This window comes from Tachyglossus aculeatus, chromosome 23 (genome assembly GCF_015852505.1).
Source record: "Tachyglossus aculeatus isolate mTacAcu1 chromosome 23, mTacAcu1.pri, whole genome shotgun sequence".
NCBI classification, from domain to species: Eukaryota; Metazoa; Chordata; class Mammalia; order Monotremata; family Tachyglossidae; genus Tachyglossus; species Tachyglossus aculeatus.
In genome coordinates this window covers 4,707,947-4,725,565 of record NC_052088.1, presented here as the reverse complement: position 1 = coordinate 4,725,565, position 17,619 = coordinate 4,707,947, and the positions used below count along the sequence as shown (strand labels likewise).

Genomic DNA, 17,619 nt, shown 5'->3' with positions numbered 1-17,619 from the left:
TGGGGCTCACAGTCTTAATCCAGCGAAGCAGCGTGGCTCAATGGAAAGAGCCCGGGCTTTGGAGTCGGAGGTCATTGGTTCAAATCCCGGCTCCGCCAACTGTCAGCTGGGTGACTTTGGGCAAGTCACTTCACTTCTCTGGGCCTCAGTTCCCTCATCTGTAAAATGGGGATGAAGCCTGTGAGCCCCCCGTGGGACAACCTGATTACCTTGTACCCCCCCCCCCAGTGCTTAGAACAGTGCTTTGCACATAGTAAGCGCTTAATAAATGTCATAAAAAAAAATCCCCATTTGACAGATGAGGGAACCAAGGCACAGAGAAGCGAAGTGACTTGCCCAAAGTCACACAGCCGACAAGTGGCGGGGCCGGGATTAGAACCCTCGACTTCTGACTCCCAAGCCAGGGTTTTTTCCACTAAACCACACCTCTATCCGACCACAGCCTCCCCATCCTGCCTTCTCAGTCTCTTTTCAACAGTTTCCTCCTGCGACTCCCACCCTCTAACTGTGGGAGTCCCTCCGGGCTCAGTTCCGCATCCCCTTCTGTTTCCCTGTTCTCCCCCACTCCCTCGGACAACTCATTTGCTCCCACGGCTTCGACTACCATCTGTGTCCGTGTGGACGATTCCCAAATCTACCTCTCTGTCCTTCTCTGTAATCTTGCATCTTCTACTGCCTTCAGGGCATCTCTACCTGAATGTCCCGCTGACACCTCAAACTTTAGCGATCCAAAACAGAACTCCTCACCTGCCCTCTCAAACCCTGCCGGCCCCAGAGACTTTCCCACCGCTGTAAACACGCCGCTACCCTCCCTGTCTTACAAACCCATAACCTTGGCATTGTCCTATTTCTTTCATTAAACCCACCAGCTCAGTCTGCCACCAAATCCCGCCATTTCTACCTCCACAACATTGCTAAAATCTGCCCTTTCCCCTCCATCCAAACAGCTACTATGTTGATTGAAACACTTAACCTGTCCCGCCTTGACTACTGCCTCAATCTCCCCCCACTCCAGTCTTTACTCTGCTGCCCAGCTCCTTTTTCTAAAAAAACTTTCAGTTCATTCAATTCAGTCGTATTTATTGAGCGCTTACTGTCTTTCCCCACTCCTCAAGACTCTCCAACGGCTGCCCCACCCACCTGGCCATCAGACACAGAGCCGTTAAATCATCATCAGTCGTATTTATTGAGCGCTTACTATGTGCAGAGCACTGTACTAAGCGCTTGGGAAGTACAAATTGGCAACATATAGAGACAGTCCCTACCCAACAGTGGGCTCACAGTCTAAAAGTTAAATGACTTAGTCAAAGTCACACGGCAGGCGTGTGGCAGATCTGGGATTAGAACCCCAGTCCTCACCATCTATATGTTGCCAGCTTGTACTTCCCAAGCGCTTAGTACAGTGCTCTGCACACAGTAAGCGCTCAATAAATACGATTGATTGATTGATTGATCAGGAAGGTTGTCACTGGACAGAGACCCTCCGCTAAGGTCACACGGCAGACAAAGAAGCATTGTGGCTCAATGGAAAGAGCCCGGGCTTTGGAATCAGAAGTCATGGGTTCAAATCCCGGCTCTGCCACTTGTCAGCTGTGTGACTTCGGGGAAGTCACTTAACTTCTCTGTGCCTCAGTTACCTCATCTGTAAAATGGGGATGAAGACTGTGAGCCCCACGTGGGACACCCTGATCACCTTGTATCCTCCCCAGCGCTGAGAACAGTGCTTTGCACATAGTAAGCACTTAACAAATGCCATCATTCTTATTATAAATGGAAGAGCCAGGGCCAGACCTTTTTTGCCTGCTCTAACCACTAGCCTTCTTATTCAAACCACATTTATACTGGTCACATATGAAGAGGATAGTCTACCCAATTTACTTATATTTCTCCTTTACCATTCTTTCATTCATTCCTTCATTCAATCGTATTTATTGAGCGCTTACCAATTTAGTAACTCTACAAAGAGTGTCCTTCAATTTGCAATATCCAGAAGCATCGTGGCCTAGTGGATAGAACACCGGCCCGGGAGTCGGAAGGACCTGAGTTCTAATCCCGGTTCCGCCAGTTGTCTGCTGGGTGACCTTGGGCAAATCACTTCACTTCCCTGGGCCTCGGCTACCTCATTTGTCGAATTCATTGATTCATTCATTCAATCGTATTTATTGAGCGCATACTGTGTGCAGAGAACTGTACTAAGCGCTTGGGAAGTACAAGTGGGCGACATATAGAGATGGTCCCTACCCAACAACAGGCTTACAGTCTAGAAGGGACTAGAAGGGTCGAATGAGGATTAAAATTAAGGATTAAGGTTCACATGATTAAGACTGTGGACCCCCTGTGGGACAGGGACTGTTTCCAACCCGATTCGCTTGTATCCACCCCAACGCTTAGTACGCTGCCTGGCACATTGTAAGCACTTAACAAATAGCACAATTATTATTATTACTAAGTGCAGATCAATTAAATCCCCACTAGCCTGTTTAAACTACTGCGCATTCTCCTCTCCTAGTCAAATATTTTGTATGATCACACTTACCCATTAGATAACAAGCTTTCCAACGAGTGAAGTCCATACCGCACCAAAGAAAAAACAAGTTAAACATTTGCTTGAGGAAGGCACCTTCCCCCAAAACAGATGAACTGTAATAAAACCCAATGCCCATTTTTTACTCTTTTAAAATGATAGCTCCAACCCCCAGAGGTTTTCCCTTATTCCCAAGGAGGTCAGGAAAAAAACAGATGATGGAGTAGATTCATTGCCTTCTTGCCTCAACTGAAGATTCCCTGCAACTAGTTATATGATTTGAAGAATGGCAAGGAGAAGGTAAATAGATTATAAACAACATACCAAATAAGGCTCAACCTGTGAAGCTATCCAGTTATAAACTTTTCCATATAGAAGACACATTTTCACAAACAGGTGCACCCGATCCCAACACAGTCATACAATCCTTTGAGAACCAACTTTAAAGCCAGTCCCAGATAAGTCAATCGTATTTATTGAGCGCTTACTGTGTGCTCAATAAAGTACTCGGGAGAGTACAATATAACAACAGACACATTCCCTGCCCACAGTGAGCTTCCAGATGTTTACTGGTCACTTTCAGGATCATCTCCTCACTTGGCTGAGGCTGAAGGAACCTCTAATCTCTTCTTCCAGAGATGTGATCATCCAGTTAAAGTACAAACAATAACTTTTCATGAGATGCTGGTATGGTGTCTGCAATTTAAACTTGGACAATGTCGATTTAATACATGCTTTGATCCCGTAAGTACCCCCATCTCCATCCAGAACCCTTTACACCCCAGGATTCAGGACGGCCCCATGATCCCATTTGGAGAAAACTTTCTCAACCTTTCACTGGGCTCTTGGAAAGCAGCTCCCATAGAGCCAGAGAAAGGGCCATTCCGGTATTGAGCAAATCTAGTTGCTGCTAAAGTTTTGTGAACCCTTAAGTCAACCCCTTGGGCCCCAAGGTCACACCCCTCCTCATGTCAGAGAGATGAACGTGATTCCGTCAATCAATCCTACTTATTGAGTGCTTCTGTGGGCAGAGCACTGTACTAAGTGCTTGGGAGAGCATAATATAACAATATAACCAACATATTTGCTGCCCACAAGGAGCTTACAGTCTAGAGGAGGAGACAAACATTAATATGAATAAAAAATAAATGACAGATAGATAGATACAAAGTGCTGTGGGGTTGGGATGGGGATGAATAAAGGGAAGAAGTCAGGGTGACTCAGAAGGGAGTTGAAGAAAAGGAAAAATGGCCTAGTCAGGAAAGGCCTCTCGTGCCTTCAGTAAGGCTTTGAAGGTGGGGAGAGTGATTGTCCGTCGGATTTGAGGAGGGAGGGCATTCCAGGCCAGCGGCAGGACGTGGACGAGAGGACTTTGTTTTCATTTTCTGATCACTTTCATATTTTGACCATTTTTTGACCATTTTCTTAGCGTGTCCGTGTTCTGGGGAATCCGTGGCTCCTGCCCCTGGGTCCCGAGCCCAGGGATGCAGGAACCACCAGTAAGGTATAAATCCGGGCCCATTTGCCTTCAGAGACACTTTTTGGCTGTTGAGCCAGGGGGTAGGGGTTGGCGGGTAGCAGGGTCTGCCTTTATCCTTTCCTCTTAGGTCAGGCCAATCACTGTAGCACTTATGGTAAGAGGAGTCGGCTCCGAGCAACTTCAGCTCCAGATATAATCTCTCCTGCATCTCTGAGGTTGCTAGGGGACGGGTCTCCGAGTGCATCCTTCTTGTGGGCTGGAGTTCCCCAGTGATCCTTAATCACTTCTTCCACTCCCTGAAGTTGTCCCGCTAGCCTCTGAATCTCCTCTCTCTTTTCCTGTAACTGTGGAGTCAACTCCCTGGCCGACACCGAATGACTAGTGGCTGTCTGTTGGATATTCTCCACCTCCTAAAAAGCCGCAATCCCTACTTTTAGGAAGCTTTGCCACAGCCCGTCGCCTCCTTTCCCTCCCAATCGGTCAATCAGTTGTATTTATTGAGCGCTTACTGTGTGCAGAGAACTGTCTGAAGCGTTTGGGAGAGTACGCAAAATTCAGATTCAGTCTGTCACCAAATTCTGTCGGTTCAACCTTCACGACATCACTATGTTGGCCCTTTCCTCTCCAACCAAACTGCTGTCTTGTTCTACTTATTTTATTTTGTTAGTATGTTTGGTTTTGTTCTCTGTCTTCCCCTTTTAGACTGTGAGCCCACTGTTGGGTAGGGACTGTCTCTATATGTTGCCAACTTGTACTTCCCAAGCGCTTTGTACAGTGGTCTGCACACAGTAAGCGCTCAATAAATACGATTGATTGATTGATTAGCCCAGCCCATCTTGATTACTGCATCAGCCTCCTTGCTGACCTCCCTGCCTCCTGTCTCTCCCCACTCCCGGCCGTACTTCACTCCCCTGCCCAGATCATTTCTTTACAAAACCATTCAGTCCACATTTCCCCACTCCTCAAGAAACTCCAGTGGTCACCCATCCTCCTCTGCATCAAATAGAAACTCTTTACCACTGGCTTTAAAGCACTTAACCACTTTATTCCCTCCTCCCTTATCTCCCTGACTTAACACTTCGCTCTTCTAATGCCAACCTACTCACTGTACCTCAGTCTCCTCTTTCCCGCTGTTGACCTCTTGCCCACATCCTGCTTCTGGTCTGGAAACTCCTTCCTCTTCTTATAAATAATAATAGTAATAACGGCATTTGTTAAGCGCTTACTATGTGCAGAGCACTGTTCTGCACAAGGTGATCAAGTTGTCCCACGTGGGGCTCACAGTCTCAATCCCCATTTTACAGATGAGGTAGCTGAGGCTCAGAGAAGTTAAGTGACTTGCCCAAGGTCACACAGCAGCCATGTGGTGGAGCCAGGATCTGTCTTCTTATCCGACAGATGATCACTCTTCCTACCTTGGAAGCCTTATTACATCTTCGTAATAAGTACATCTTGTCCGAGGGACCTTCCCCAACTAAACCCTCACTTCCTCTAATCCCATTCCAGTCTATGGATTTGCATCCTTTATCCACCCCAACCTCAACCCCACAGCACTTACGTACACCTCCCCTATTTATTTATTTATTTATTTATTTATTCATTAATATCAATGTCTGTATTCCCCGCTAGCTCACTGTGGGCAGGGAATGAATCTATCAGCTCTGTTTTATTGTACGCCCCCAAGTACTTAGTACAGTGCTTGGCATGCAGTAAGCATTTGCTAAATATTATTGATTGGTCGATTGAGAGAAGATGATTGATACAATTTAAGAAAGTTGGTAGACATGTTTCCTGCCCACAGAGAGCTTACAGTCTAGAGGTTCTTCACGCCTTCCAAAATACCTGCAGTAGACCTTCGTTTTTGAATCCCTGCTGGTCTCCTTACCCGGCAAGCAAACCTTCTCTACCGATGGGTATGTGCTCCTTATTGGACCTCCTGCATGGGGCAAGGGAGAAGAGGGTGAAGTGGGGTTGGAAAGGGCTCTGATCTCCAAGGAGAGGGGGAAGGGGACACCAGCCCCACGGCGGCCCGAGCTCTCGACGTTCATTCGTTCATTCAATCGTATTTATTGAGCTCTTACTGTGTGCAGAGCACTGTACTAAGCGCTTGGGAAGTATAAGTTGGCAACATATAGAGACGGTCCCTACCCAGCGTTGTGCGGGTGACCACCCTTGTTGCCGCCCGCGTCCCAGACCCGGGGCAGTCCTCCCTGCCACCAACAGTGCCAGGGCAGCCCAAGCTTCACTCCTGCCCGTGACCCAGAAACGATGCTTTCCACATCCCAAGGACCCCAAAACACCCCACTTCACCCCACTAGGCACAACAGGCACGAACTCCTGATTGAGATCCTGGGCTCTGCCCGGCTGCGCAACGAGCACGGCCCATAACGGGTGGCCCTCATCGCCCTCAATATCAGGCAGGGGGTCACCCAGGCACAAAGTAGCTGCCTGGGTAACCAGTACAGTCGCCCAGTAAGACGAGGGTGGAGGTCAGACTGAGTGTGGCCAGTATAATAATAATAATAATAATCATGATGGCATTTATTAAGCGCTTACTATGTGCAAAGCACTGTTCTAAGCGCTGGGGAGGTTACAAGGTGATCAGGTTGTCCCACGGGGGGCTCACAGTCTTAATCCCCATTTTACAGATGAGGGAACTGAGGCCCAGAGAAGTGAAGTGACTTGCCCAAAGTCACACAGCTGACAATTGGCGGAGCCGGGATTTGAACCCATGACCTCTGACTCCAAAGCCCGGGCTCTTTCCCACTGAGCCACGCCGCTTCTATAATGAGAGAAGAAGTTGAAGAGGTACCCCACAAGTACTCTGCACACAGTAAGCGCTCAATAAATACGATTGAATGAATGAATGAATGAAAAGTAGGTAGGCAGGTGAGACTGAGCACGTACAGAAGCGGGACAGAGGTGGTGGGACGGAGGGTATCCAGTACAGTGACAGGCGAGGTGTAACTGAACACCCAGTTGAATGCCATGGGAGGTGGGATGACGGCACCCAGTAGTTTTAGAAGGGCAGCGGGAAGCAGTGTATTTTAGTGAAGAGCCCAGGCTTGGGACTCAGAGGACGTGGGTTCGAATCCTGGCTCCGCCACTTGTCCGCCCCGTGGGCTTGGGCACGCCACTTACCTTCTCTGTGCCTCAGTTAACTCATCTGTAAAATAGGGATTATGACTGTGAGCCCCACGTGGGACAACTGATTAGCCTGTATCTACGTGCGTGTGCTCAGAACAGTCGAGGGGGGAAGTTGGACTCAGTGCACCAGTCCGATCAGGCGGGAGAGGGGACTGAGCAGCCCCAGTATAATAATACTAATAACTGTGGTATTTGGTAAGCACTTACTATGTGCCAGGCACTGTACTAACCGCTGGAGTGGGTACAAGCAAATCAGGCTGCACACAGTCCCTGTCCTACGGGGGGCTCACCGTCTCAATCCCCGTTTTCCAGATGAGGGAACTGAGGCCCAGAGAAGGGAAGTGACTTACCCAAGGTCACACGGCAGACAAGTGGTGGAGCCAGGGTTAGACCCCATGACCTTCTGAGTCATTCATTCTTTCAATCGTATTTATTGAGCGCTTACTGTGTGCAGAGCACTGTACTAAGCTCTTGGGAAGTGCAGGTTGGCAACATATAGAGACGGTCCCTACCCAACGCTTAATAAATGCCATTATTATTACTATTATTACTGAGGTTCTCCGGGCCTCAGTTCCCTCATCTGTAAAATGGGGATGAAGACTGTGAGCCCCCAGGGGGACAACCTGATCACCTTGTAACCTCCCCAGTGCTCAGAACAGTGCTTGGCACATAGTAAGCACTTAATAAAAGCACTTTACATTGCCAAGATCCGCCTTTTCCTCTCCATCCAAACCGCTACCCTGCTCATTCAAGCTCTCATCCTATCCCGTCTGGACTACTGCACCAGCCTTCTCTCTGATCTCCCATCCTCGTGTCTCTCTCCACTTCAATCCATACTTCATGCTGCTGCCCGGATTATCTTTGTCCAGAAACGCTCTGGGCATATCACTCCCCTCCTCAAAAATCTCCAGTGGCTACCAATCAATCTGCGCATCAGGCAGAAACTCCTCACCCTGGGCTTCAAGGCTGTCCATCCCCTCGCCCCCTCCTCCCTCACCTCCCTTCTCTCCTTCTCCAGCCCAGCCCGCACCCTCCGCTCCTCCACCGCTAATCTCCTCACTGTACCTCGTTCTCGCCTGTCCCGCCGCCGACCCCCGGCCCACGTCCTCCCCCGGGCCTGGAATGCCCTCCCTCTGCCCCTCCGCCAAGCTAGCTCTCTTCCTCCCTTCAAGGCCCTGCTGAGAGCTCACCTCCTCCAGGAGGCCTTCCCAGACTGAGCCCCTTCCTTCCTCTCCCCCTCGTCCCCCTCTCCATCCCCCCATCTTACCTCCTTCCCTTCCCCACAGCACCTGTATATATGTATATATGGTTGTACATATTTATTACTCTATTTATTTATTTATTTTACTTGCACATTTCTATCCTATTTATTTTATTTTGTTGGTATGTTTGGTTCTGTTCTCTGTCTCCCCCTTCTAGACTGTGAGCCCACTGTTGGGTAGGGACTGTCTCTATGTGTTGCCAATTTGTACTTCCCAAGCGCTTAGTACAGTGCTCTGCACATAGTAAGCGCTCAATAAATACGATTGATTGATTGATTGATTGATTAATAAAAGCCATTATTATTATTAGGGACCGTTTCTAGATGTTGCCGGCTCGTCCTTCCCAAGCGCTTAGTCCAGTGCTCCGCACCCAGTAAGCGCTCAATAAATACGATGGGATGAATGAATACGATTGCCTGTCTCCCCCCTCTAGACTGTGAGCCCGCTGCTGGGTAGGGACCGTCTCTCTATGTTGCCAACTTGGACTTCCCCAGCGCTTAGTCCAGTGCTCTGCACACAATAAGCGCCCAATAAATACGACTGAATGAATGATGGCCTGACAAACCAATATGCATATCCCCACCGCCACTGTCAGGCCTGAGAGTAGTTGGAGAGGGCCGTTCGGTGGGGCCCCCCAGCGCGCATGCGCCGTGGGGGCGCCCCGTCCCGTCCCCCCCGTCGAGCGCGGGGTGCGCATGCGCCATGGGGCTGAGCAGGCCCGACCGTCCCGTCCAGCGCGGAGCGCGCATGCGCCATGGGTCAGGGAAGGCCCGGCCCTCCCGTCCAGCTCGGGACGCGCATGCGCCGTGGGGCCGGCCCGTCTCGTCCCTCCCGTCCCGCGCGGTCAGCGCATGCGCCATGGTGCGGGGGCGGCCCAGCCCGCCCATCCCGCGCGGGAATGCGCATGCGCCGTTGGGCAGGGAAGGCCCGGCCCTCCCGTCTAGCACTAACGCGCATGCGCCATGGGGCAGGGGCGGCCCGGCCCTCCCGTCCCGCGCGAGAACGCGCATGCGCCGTGGGGCAGTGAAGGCCCTGCCCTCCCGCCCCGCGAGGGACTCGCATGCGCCGTGGGGCAGGGGCGGTCCGGACCTCCCGTCTAGCACGAACGCGCATGCGCCACGGGGCAGGGGCGGCCAGGCCCTCCAGCCCAGCGCGGGAACGCGCATGCGCCTTGGGCCCGTCCCGTTCCGTCCCTCCCGTCCAGCGCGGCAACGCGCATACGCCGTTGGGCAGTGATGGCCCGGCCCTCCCGTCTAGCGCGAACGCGCACTAGCCGTCGGGCAGGTGCGGCCCGGCCCTCCCGTCATTCATTCATTCAGTCGTATTTGTTGAGCGCTTACTGTGTGCAGAGCATTGGACTAAGCGCTTGGGAAGTACAAGTTGGTAACATAGAGAGACGGTCTCAACCCAACATGGGCCTCACAGTCTAGAAGGGGGAGACGCGAGGGACGCTTATGCGCCTTGGGGCTTGCATGGGCCGTGGGACAGTGAAGACCCGGCCCTCCCGTCCAGCACGGGACGCGCATGCGCTATGGGGCAGGGGAGGCCCGGCCAGCCAGTCCCGCGGGGGAACGCGCATGCGCCATGGGGCCGACTCGGCCCGTCCTGCGCGAGGCGCGCATGCGCCGTGGGGCAGGAAAGGCCCGGCTCTCCCGTCCAGCGCGGGATGCGCATGCGCCGTGGGGTACAGGAGGCCCGGCTCTCCCGTCCCGCGCAGGAACGCGCCTGCGCTGTGGGGCACGGGTGGCCGGGCCCTCCAGTCCCGCGCGGGAACGCGCATGCGCCGTGGGGCCGGCTCGGCCTGTCCTGCACAGCTCTCCCGTCCAGCGCGGGACGCGCATGCGCCGTGGGGCGGGGAAGGCCCGGCCCTCCAGTCCCGCGCGGGAGCGCGCATGCGCCATGGGGCAGGGGCGGCCCGGCCCTCCCGTCCCGCGCGGGAACGCGCATGCGCCATGGGGCCGACGCGCCTCGTCCTGCGCGGGGCGCGCATGCGCCATGGGGCAGGGAAGGCCCGGCTCTCCCGTCCAGCGCAGAACGCGCATGCGCCTTGGGGTAGTGGAGGCCCGGCCCTCCCGTCCCGCGCGGGAACGCGCATGCGCCGTGGGTCCGCCTGGGTCCGTCCCGCGCGGGGCGCGCATGCGCCGTGGCTCGGATAGTGGCGTTGGGCGGTCCACGTGGGTTGTGCCGTCGGGGCAGAGGGCAGGACAGGCCTCGGCCATTCTCGGCCATCCTCGGGCATCCTCGGGCAGCAATGGCACCGGCCGAAGTCCTCAGCGGGAAGGCGGTCTCCGCGTAAGCAGCCAGCCCTCCTGAGAGCTCACCTCCTCCAGGAGGCCTTCCCACACTGAGCCCCTTCCTTCCTCTCCCCCTCCTCCCCCCTCCATCCCCCCTTCTTACCTCCTTCCCTTCCCCACAGCACCTGTATACATGTATATATGTTTGTACATATTTATTACTCTATTTATTTTACTTGTACCTATCTATTCTATTTATTTTATTTTGTTAGTATGTTTGGTTTTGTTCTCTGTCTCCCCCTTTTAGACTGTGAGCCCACTGTTGGGTAGGGACCGTCTCTATATGTTGCCAACTTGGACCTCCCAATAATAATAATAATGTTGGTATTTGTTAAGCGCTTACTATGTGCCAAGCACTGTTCTAAGCGCTGAATAATGGCAGTTATTAAGCGCTTATTATGTGCCAAGCACTGTTCTAAGCGCCGGGGAGGTTACAAGGTGATCAGGTTGTCCCACGTGGGGCTCACAGTCTTCATCCCCATTTTACAGATGAGGGAACTGAGGCCCAGAGAAGTGACCCAAGCGCTTAGTACAGTGCTCTGCACACAGTAAGCGCTCAATAAATACGATTGATTATTTGTACATGTTTATTCTGTTTATTTTATTCTGTTAATACATTTTGTTTTGTTCTCTGTCTCCCCCGTCTAGACTGTGAGCCCGCTGTTGGGTAGGGACCGTCTCTATATGTTGCCAACTTGTATTTCCCAAGCGCGTAGTACAGTGCTCTGCACACAGTAAGCGCTCAATAAATACGATTGATTGATTGATTGATCCTTCCTCGTCGTATATGGATCCACTTGTACATATTCTATTTATTTCATTTAGTTCAAATGTTTTGTTTTGTACTGTCTCCCCCTTCTAGAGTGTGAGCCCGCTGTTGGGTAGGGACCGTCTCTAGATGTTGCCAACTTGGACTTCCCAGGCGCTCAGTACAGTGCTCTGCACTCAGTAAGCGCTCAATAAGTACGATTGAATGGATGAATGAATGAGCAAGACCCCAGCCCGACCCCTTTGTCCCTCTCCCTCCTTCACTCACTCACTCTCTCTCTCCCCCCTCTTTTTAATAATAACAATAATGATGGTATTTGTTAAGCGTTTACTATGTGCAAAGCACTGTTCTAAGCGCTTACTACAATCTAATCCCGGCTCCCCCACGTCTGATGTGTGACCGTGGGCAAGTCACTTGACGTCTCTGAGCCTCGGTTACCTCATCTGTAAAACGGGGATTTAGACTGTGGGACAACGTGATTACCTTGTACCAGCAGCGTGGCTCAGTGGAAAGAGCCCGGGCTTTGGAGTCAGAGGTCATGGGTTCAAATCCCGGCTCTGCCAGTAGTCAGCTGTGTGACTTTGGGAGAGTCACTTCACTTCTCTGGGCCTCAGTTACCTCATCTGTAAAATGGGGATGAAGACTGTGAGCCCCCCGTGGGACAACCTGATCACCTTGTGTCCTCCCTAGTTCTTAGAACAGTGTAAGCACATAGTAAGAGCTTAATAAATGCCATTATTATTATTATTAGAACGGTGTAAGCACATAGTAAGAGCTTAATAAATGCCATCATTATTATTATTATTATTATTATGTGTTACCATGGGCAAGTCACTTAACTTCTCTGAGCCTCGGTTACCTCATCTGTAAAACGGGGATTAAGACTGTGGGACAACGTGGTCACCTTGTATCAGCAGCGTGGCTCAGTGGAAAGGGCCCGGGCTTTGGAGCCAGAGGTCATGGGTTCAAATCCCGGCTCTGCCAATTGTCAGCTGTGTGACTTGGGGCAAGTCACTTCACTTCTCTGGGCCTCAGTTACCTCATCTGTAAAATGGGGATTAAGGCTGTGAGCCCCCCGTGGGACAACCTGATCACGTTGTAACTTCCCCAGCGCTTAGAACAGTGCTTTGCACATAGTAAGCGCTTAGTAAATGCCATTATTATTATATTATTATTATTATTCCCAAGCGCTTAGTCCAGTGTTCTGCACATACTAAGTGCTCAATAAATACAATTGAATGAATGAATGAGCAAGACCCCGGCCCGACCCCTTTACCTCTCTCCCTCCTTCACTCTCTCTCTCCGCACCCCCTTTTTAATAATAACAATAATGATGGTATTTGTTAAGCACTTACTAGGTACAAAGCACTGTTCTAAGCGCCAGGGGGCTACAAGATTTATTCATTCAATTGTATTTATTGAGCGCTTACTGTGTGCAGAGCCCTGTACTAAGCGCTTGGGAAGTACAAGTTGGCAACATACAGAGACGGTCCCTACGCAACAGCGGGCTCACAGTCTAGAAGGGGGAGACAGACAACAGAACAAAACGTATTAACAAAATAAAATAAATAGAATAAATATGCACAAGTAAAATAGAGTAATAAGTATGTACAAATGTATATACATATATACAGGTTCTATGGGGAGGGGAAGGAGGTAAGGCAAGGGGATGGGGAGGGGGAGGAGGGGGACTCTTGTACATATTTACTATTCCATTTATTTTGTTAATTATGTGCATCTAGCTGTATTTCTATTTATTCTGGTGACTTGACACATGTCCACATGTCTTGTTTTGTTGTCTCTCTCCCCCTTCTAGACTGTGAGCCCGTTGTTGGGTAGGGACTGCCTCTATATGTTGCCAACTTGTACTTCCCAAGCGCTTAGTACAGTGCTCTGCACACAGTAAGCGCTCAATATGATTGAATGAATGAATAATAATGATAATGATGGCATTTATTAAGAGCTTACTATGTCCAAAGCACTGTTCTAGGCCCTGGGGTAGATGCAAATTATTATTATTATGGCATTTATTAAGTGCTTACTATGTGCAAAGCAGTGTTCTAAGCGCTAGGGAGGTTACAAGGTGATCAGGTTGTCCCACGGGGGGCTCACAGTCTTAATCCCCATTTTACAGATGAGGTAACTGAGGCCCAGAGAAGTGAAGTGACTTGCCCAAAGTCACACAGCTGACAATTGGCTGAGCCGGGATTTGAACCCATGACCACTGACTCCAAAGCCCGGGCTCTTTCCACTGAGCCACGCTAATCAAGTTGTCCCATGTGGGGCTCACAGACTTAATTCCCATTTTACAGATGAGGGAACTGAGGCCCAGAGAAGTGAAGTGCCAGCTTGTACTTCCCAAGTGCTTAGTACAGTGCTCTGCACACAGTAAGCGCTCAATAAATATGATTGAATGAATGAATGAGGTAACTTGCCCAAAGTCGCGCAGCTGACAAGTGGCGGAGCTGGGATTTGAACCCATGACCTCTGACTCCAAAGCCCGAGCTCTTTCCACTGAGCCACGCTGTGTCTCTGCTTCAGGTTGTCCCACGGGAGGCTCACAGTCTTAATCCCCATTTCAATAATAATAATAATGGCATTTATTTAGCGCTTACTATGTGCAAAACACTGTTCTAAGCGCTGGGGAATACAAGGTGATCACGTTGTCCCACAGTCTTAATCCCCGTTTTACAGGTGAGGTAACTGAGGCTCAGAGAAGTTAAGTGACTTGCCCAAGGTCACACAGCAGACGTGGGGGAGCCGGAATTAGGTGGTATTTGTTAAGCTCTTACTATGTGCAAAGCACTGTTCTGCTACAAGGTGATCAGGTTGTCCCACGGGGGGCTCACAGCCTTCACCCCCATTTTAATAATAATGATGGCATTTATTAAGTGCTTACTATGTGCAAAGCACTGTTCTAAGTGCTGGAGGGATACAAGGTCATCAGGTTGTCCCAGTGGGGCTCACAGTCTTAATTCCCATTTTACTGATAGGAGAACTGAGGCACAGAGAAGCTAAGTGACTTGCTCAAGGTCACACAGCTGACAGTTGGCAGAGCCGGGATTGGAACCCATGACCTCCGACTCCAAAGTCCGTACTCTTTCCACTAAGCCACGCTGCTTTTTCTCCCTTCTCCTTCCCTCTCCATGTCTCCTCTCACTCGCTCCTTCTTGCTTGGCACATAGTAAGCGCTTAACAAATGCCATCATCATCATCATTGTTATTATTACCTTTCTTTCCCTCTTCTCTGTCTTTCCCCATGGCTCCGTCCTTCCCTCTCTCCCTCCTTCACTCTCTCTCTCCCTCTTTCTCCCGTTCCTTTCTCTCTCCATGTCTCCTTCTTCCTTTCCTCTCTACCTCTCTCTCCCTCCTCCCTCTCTCCTTTTTTTAAAATGGCATTTATTAAGCACTTACTACGTGCAAAGCACTGTTCTAAGTGCTGGGGAGGTTACAAGGTGATCAGGTTGTCCCACATGGGGCTCACAGTCTTAATCCACATTTTCCAGATGAGGTAACTGAGGCCCAGAGAAGTGAAGTGACTTGCCCAGAGTCACACAGCTAAGTGGCGGAGCCGGAATTTGAACCCACGACCTCTGACTCCAAAGCCCATGCTCTTTCCACTGAGCCACACTGCTTCTCTCCTTTCTCCCTCCTTTTCTCTCTCTTTCCCCATGGCTCCCTCCTTCCTTCCCCCCTCCCTCCTTCACTCTCTCTCCCTCTCTTTCTCCCTCCCTTCTCTTTCACCTTGTCTCCTCTCACTCCCTCTTTCCTTCCCTCTCTGTCTTTCCCTCCTTCCTTTTCTCTCTTTTCCCATGGCTCCCTCCTTCCTTCCCTCTCTCTCCCTCCTCTCTTTGTCCCTTCTCTTTCCATGTCTCCTCTCACTCCCTCCTTCCCTCTCTACCTTTCTTTCCCTCCTTTCTCTTTCCTTTTCTCTCTTTCTGCATATCTCCCTCCTTCCCTCTCTCTCCCTCCTCCCTTTCTCCCTCCCTTCTCTCTCTCCATACCTCCTCTCTCTCCCTCCTTTCCTCTCTACCCTTTTCTCCCTCCCTTCTCTCTCTCCATACCTCCTCTCTCTCCCTCCTTTCCTCTCTACCCTTTTCTCCCTCCTTTTCTCCCCCATGTCTCCTCCCTCTCTCCCTCCTTCCTTCCTTCTCTCCCTTTTTCATTCTCTCGCTCCTCTCTCCCTCCTTTCTCCCTCCCTGCTTCCCTCTCTATGTTTTTCCCTCCTCCTCTCCTTTTCACCTTTTTTCTCTCTCTCCCTCCTTCCTTCCCTCCTTTCTTCTTTCTCCCCCTTTTCTCTCTCAATCTCCCTCCCCACTCTCTTCCTCTTTTCTTCTCTGTCTCACTCTCTCTTCCCCATGGCTCCCTCCTTCCTTCCCTCTCTCTCCCTCCTCTCTTTGTCCCTTCTCTTTCCATGTCTCCTCTCACTCCCTCCTTCCCTCTCTACCTTTCTTTCCCTCCTTTCTCTCTCCTTTTCTCTCTTTCTGTATATTTCCCTTTTTCCCTCTCTCTCCCTCCTCCCTTTCTCCCTCCCTTCTCTCTGTCCCTCCTTCCCTCTGTACCCTTTTCTCCCCCATGTCTCCTCCCTCTCTCCCTCCTTCCTTCCTTCTCTCCCTTTTTCATTCTCTCTCTCCTCTCTCCCTCCTTTCTCCCTCCCTGCTTCCCTCTCTACATTTCTCCCTCCTCCTCTCTCCCTTTCTTCTTTTTTTCTCTCTCTCCCTCCTTCCCTCCTTTCTTCCCCTTTTCTCTCTCAATCTCCCTCCCCCTTCCTCCTTTCTTCTCTGTCTCAGTCTCTCTCCCCCATGTCTTCTCCCTCTTTCCTTCCCTCTCTCCCTCTTTCCCTCCTTCTCTCTCTCTCTGTTCCCCCCATGTCTTCTCCCCCACCCCCATCTCTCCTTCCTGCTCGGCCAACGCTACCAGCCGTGCCCTTGGGCACTGGGCGGACTCAGGAACCCGGCCAGGGCTTCGCCCCCACTGCATGCGGAGAGCGCGGGCCAACAGGGCCACAGGACAACATCTTTTTTTTGAAGTGTTATGTTAAGCCCTTCCTATGTGCCAGGCACTGTGCTAAGCGCTGGGGTAGATACAAGCTAATCAGGTTGGACACAGCCCCTGTCCCACGTGGGGCTGACAGTCTTAATCCCCATTTATAGATGAGGGAACTGAGGCCCAAAGGAAGGAAGTGATTTACCCAAAGTCACACAGCAGACACGTGGCGGAGCCGGGATTAGAACCCAGGTCCTTCTGACTCGCAGACCCGGGCTCTATCCATTAGGCCACGCTGCCCCTCCAGTCGTGAAACCAGAGACCCAGGACCGGCACGGAAGTTTCGTACAGACAGTGGGACTATGAGATTTAAAGCACATGAGTAAATGGGTGGCTGAATAACCTGTATAGATGAATAAATCTACAAAGTCAATATATTGGCTTAACCATTAGTGCAAATGGGCATTTTGGCCTTGGTAGGGCCTGGGCTAGGAGGAGAGGTTTTTTTTTTTTTTTATGGTATATGTTAAGCAATTACTATGTGCCAGGCACTGTAATAATAGTTATGGTATTTGTTAAGCACTTCCTATGTGCCAGGCACCGTACACTATAATAATAATAATAATAATGATCGTATTTGTTAAGCACTTACTATGTGCTAAGCACTGTTCTAAGCGCTGGAGGGGATACAAGGTGAACAGGTTGTCCCACTTGGGGCTCACATTTTACAGGTGAGGTAACTGAGGCACAGAGAAATGAAGTGACTTGCCCAAGGTCATACAGCAGACAAGTGGCGGAGTTGGGATTAGAACCCGTGACCTCTGACTCCCAAGCCCGGCCTCTTGCCACTGAGCCACGCTGCTTCTCCTTGCTGGGGTAGATTCAAGCTAAAGCAGGTTGGACCCAGTCCTTGTCCCCCATGGCCCTCACGGTTGTAGTCCCCGTTCTACAGGTGAGGTAACTGAGGCCCAGAGAAATGAAGTGATTTGCCCAAGGTCACACAGCAGACAAGTGGCGGCCGCTGGGCCACTCTGCTTCCGAGATTTCAGCGGTGTTTTGAAGACGGGAGAGCTGCTGTCTGACCGATTTGAAGGGGCAGGGGGGAGGGAGGTGGCCAGAGCAGGAGAGCCGAGAGGGAGATCCATTTAGGGGGCGGT

General features: G+C 51.0%; 1 protein-coding gene across 1 annotated transcript in view; it reads left to right on the top strand.

The window, feature by feature from the left end:
* The first annotated feature begins 10,508 nt into the window (after nucleotides 1–10,508).
* The window catches only part of MTHFD1 (methylenetetrahydrofolate dehydrogenase, cyclohydrolase and formyltetrahydrofolate synthetase 1), an 80,828-nt gene continuing 73,717 nt past the window's right edge, over nucleotides 10,509–17,619 (top strand). Inside the window, exon 1 of the mRNA XM_038765475.1 lies at nucleotides 10,509–10,705. Within this exon, the coding sequence (XP_038621403.1) occupies nucleotides 10,665–10,705 (41 nt within the window). The 5' untranslated portion in view covers nucleotides 10,509–10,664. The remainder of the gene's footprint in view (nucleotides 10,706–17,619) is intronic.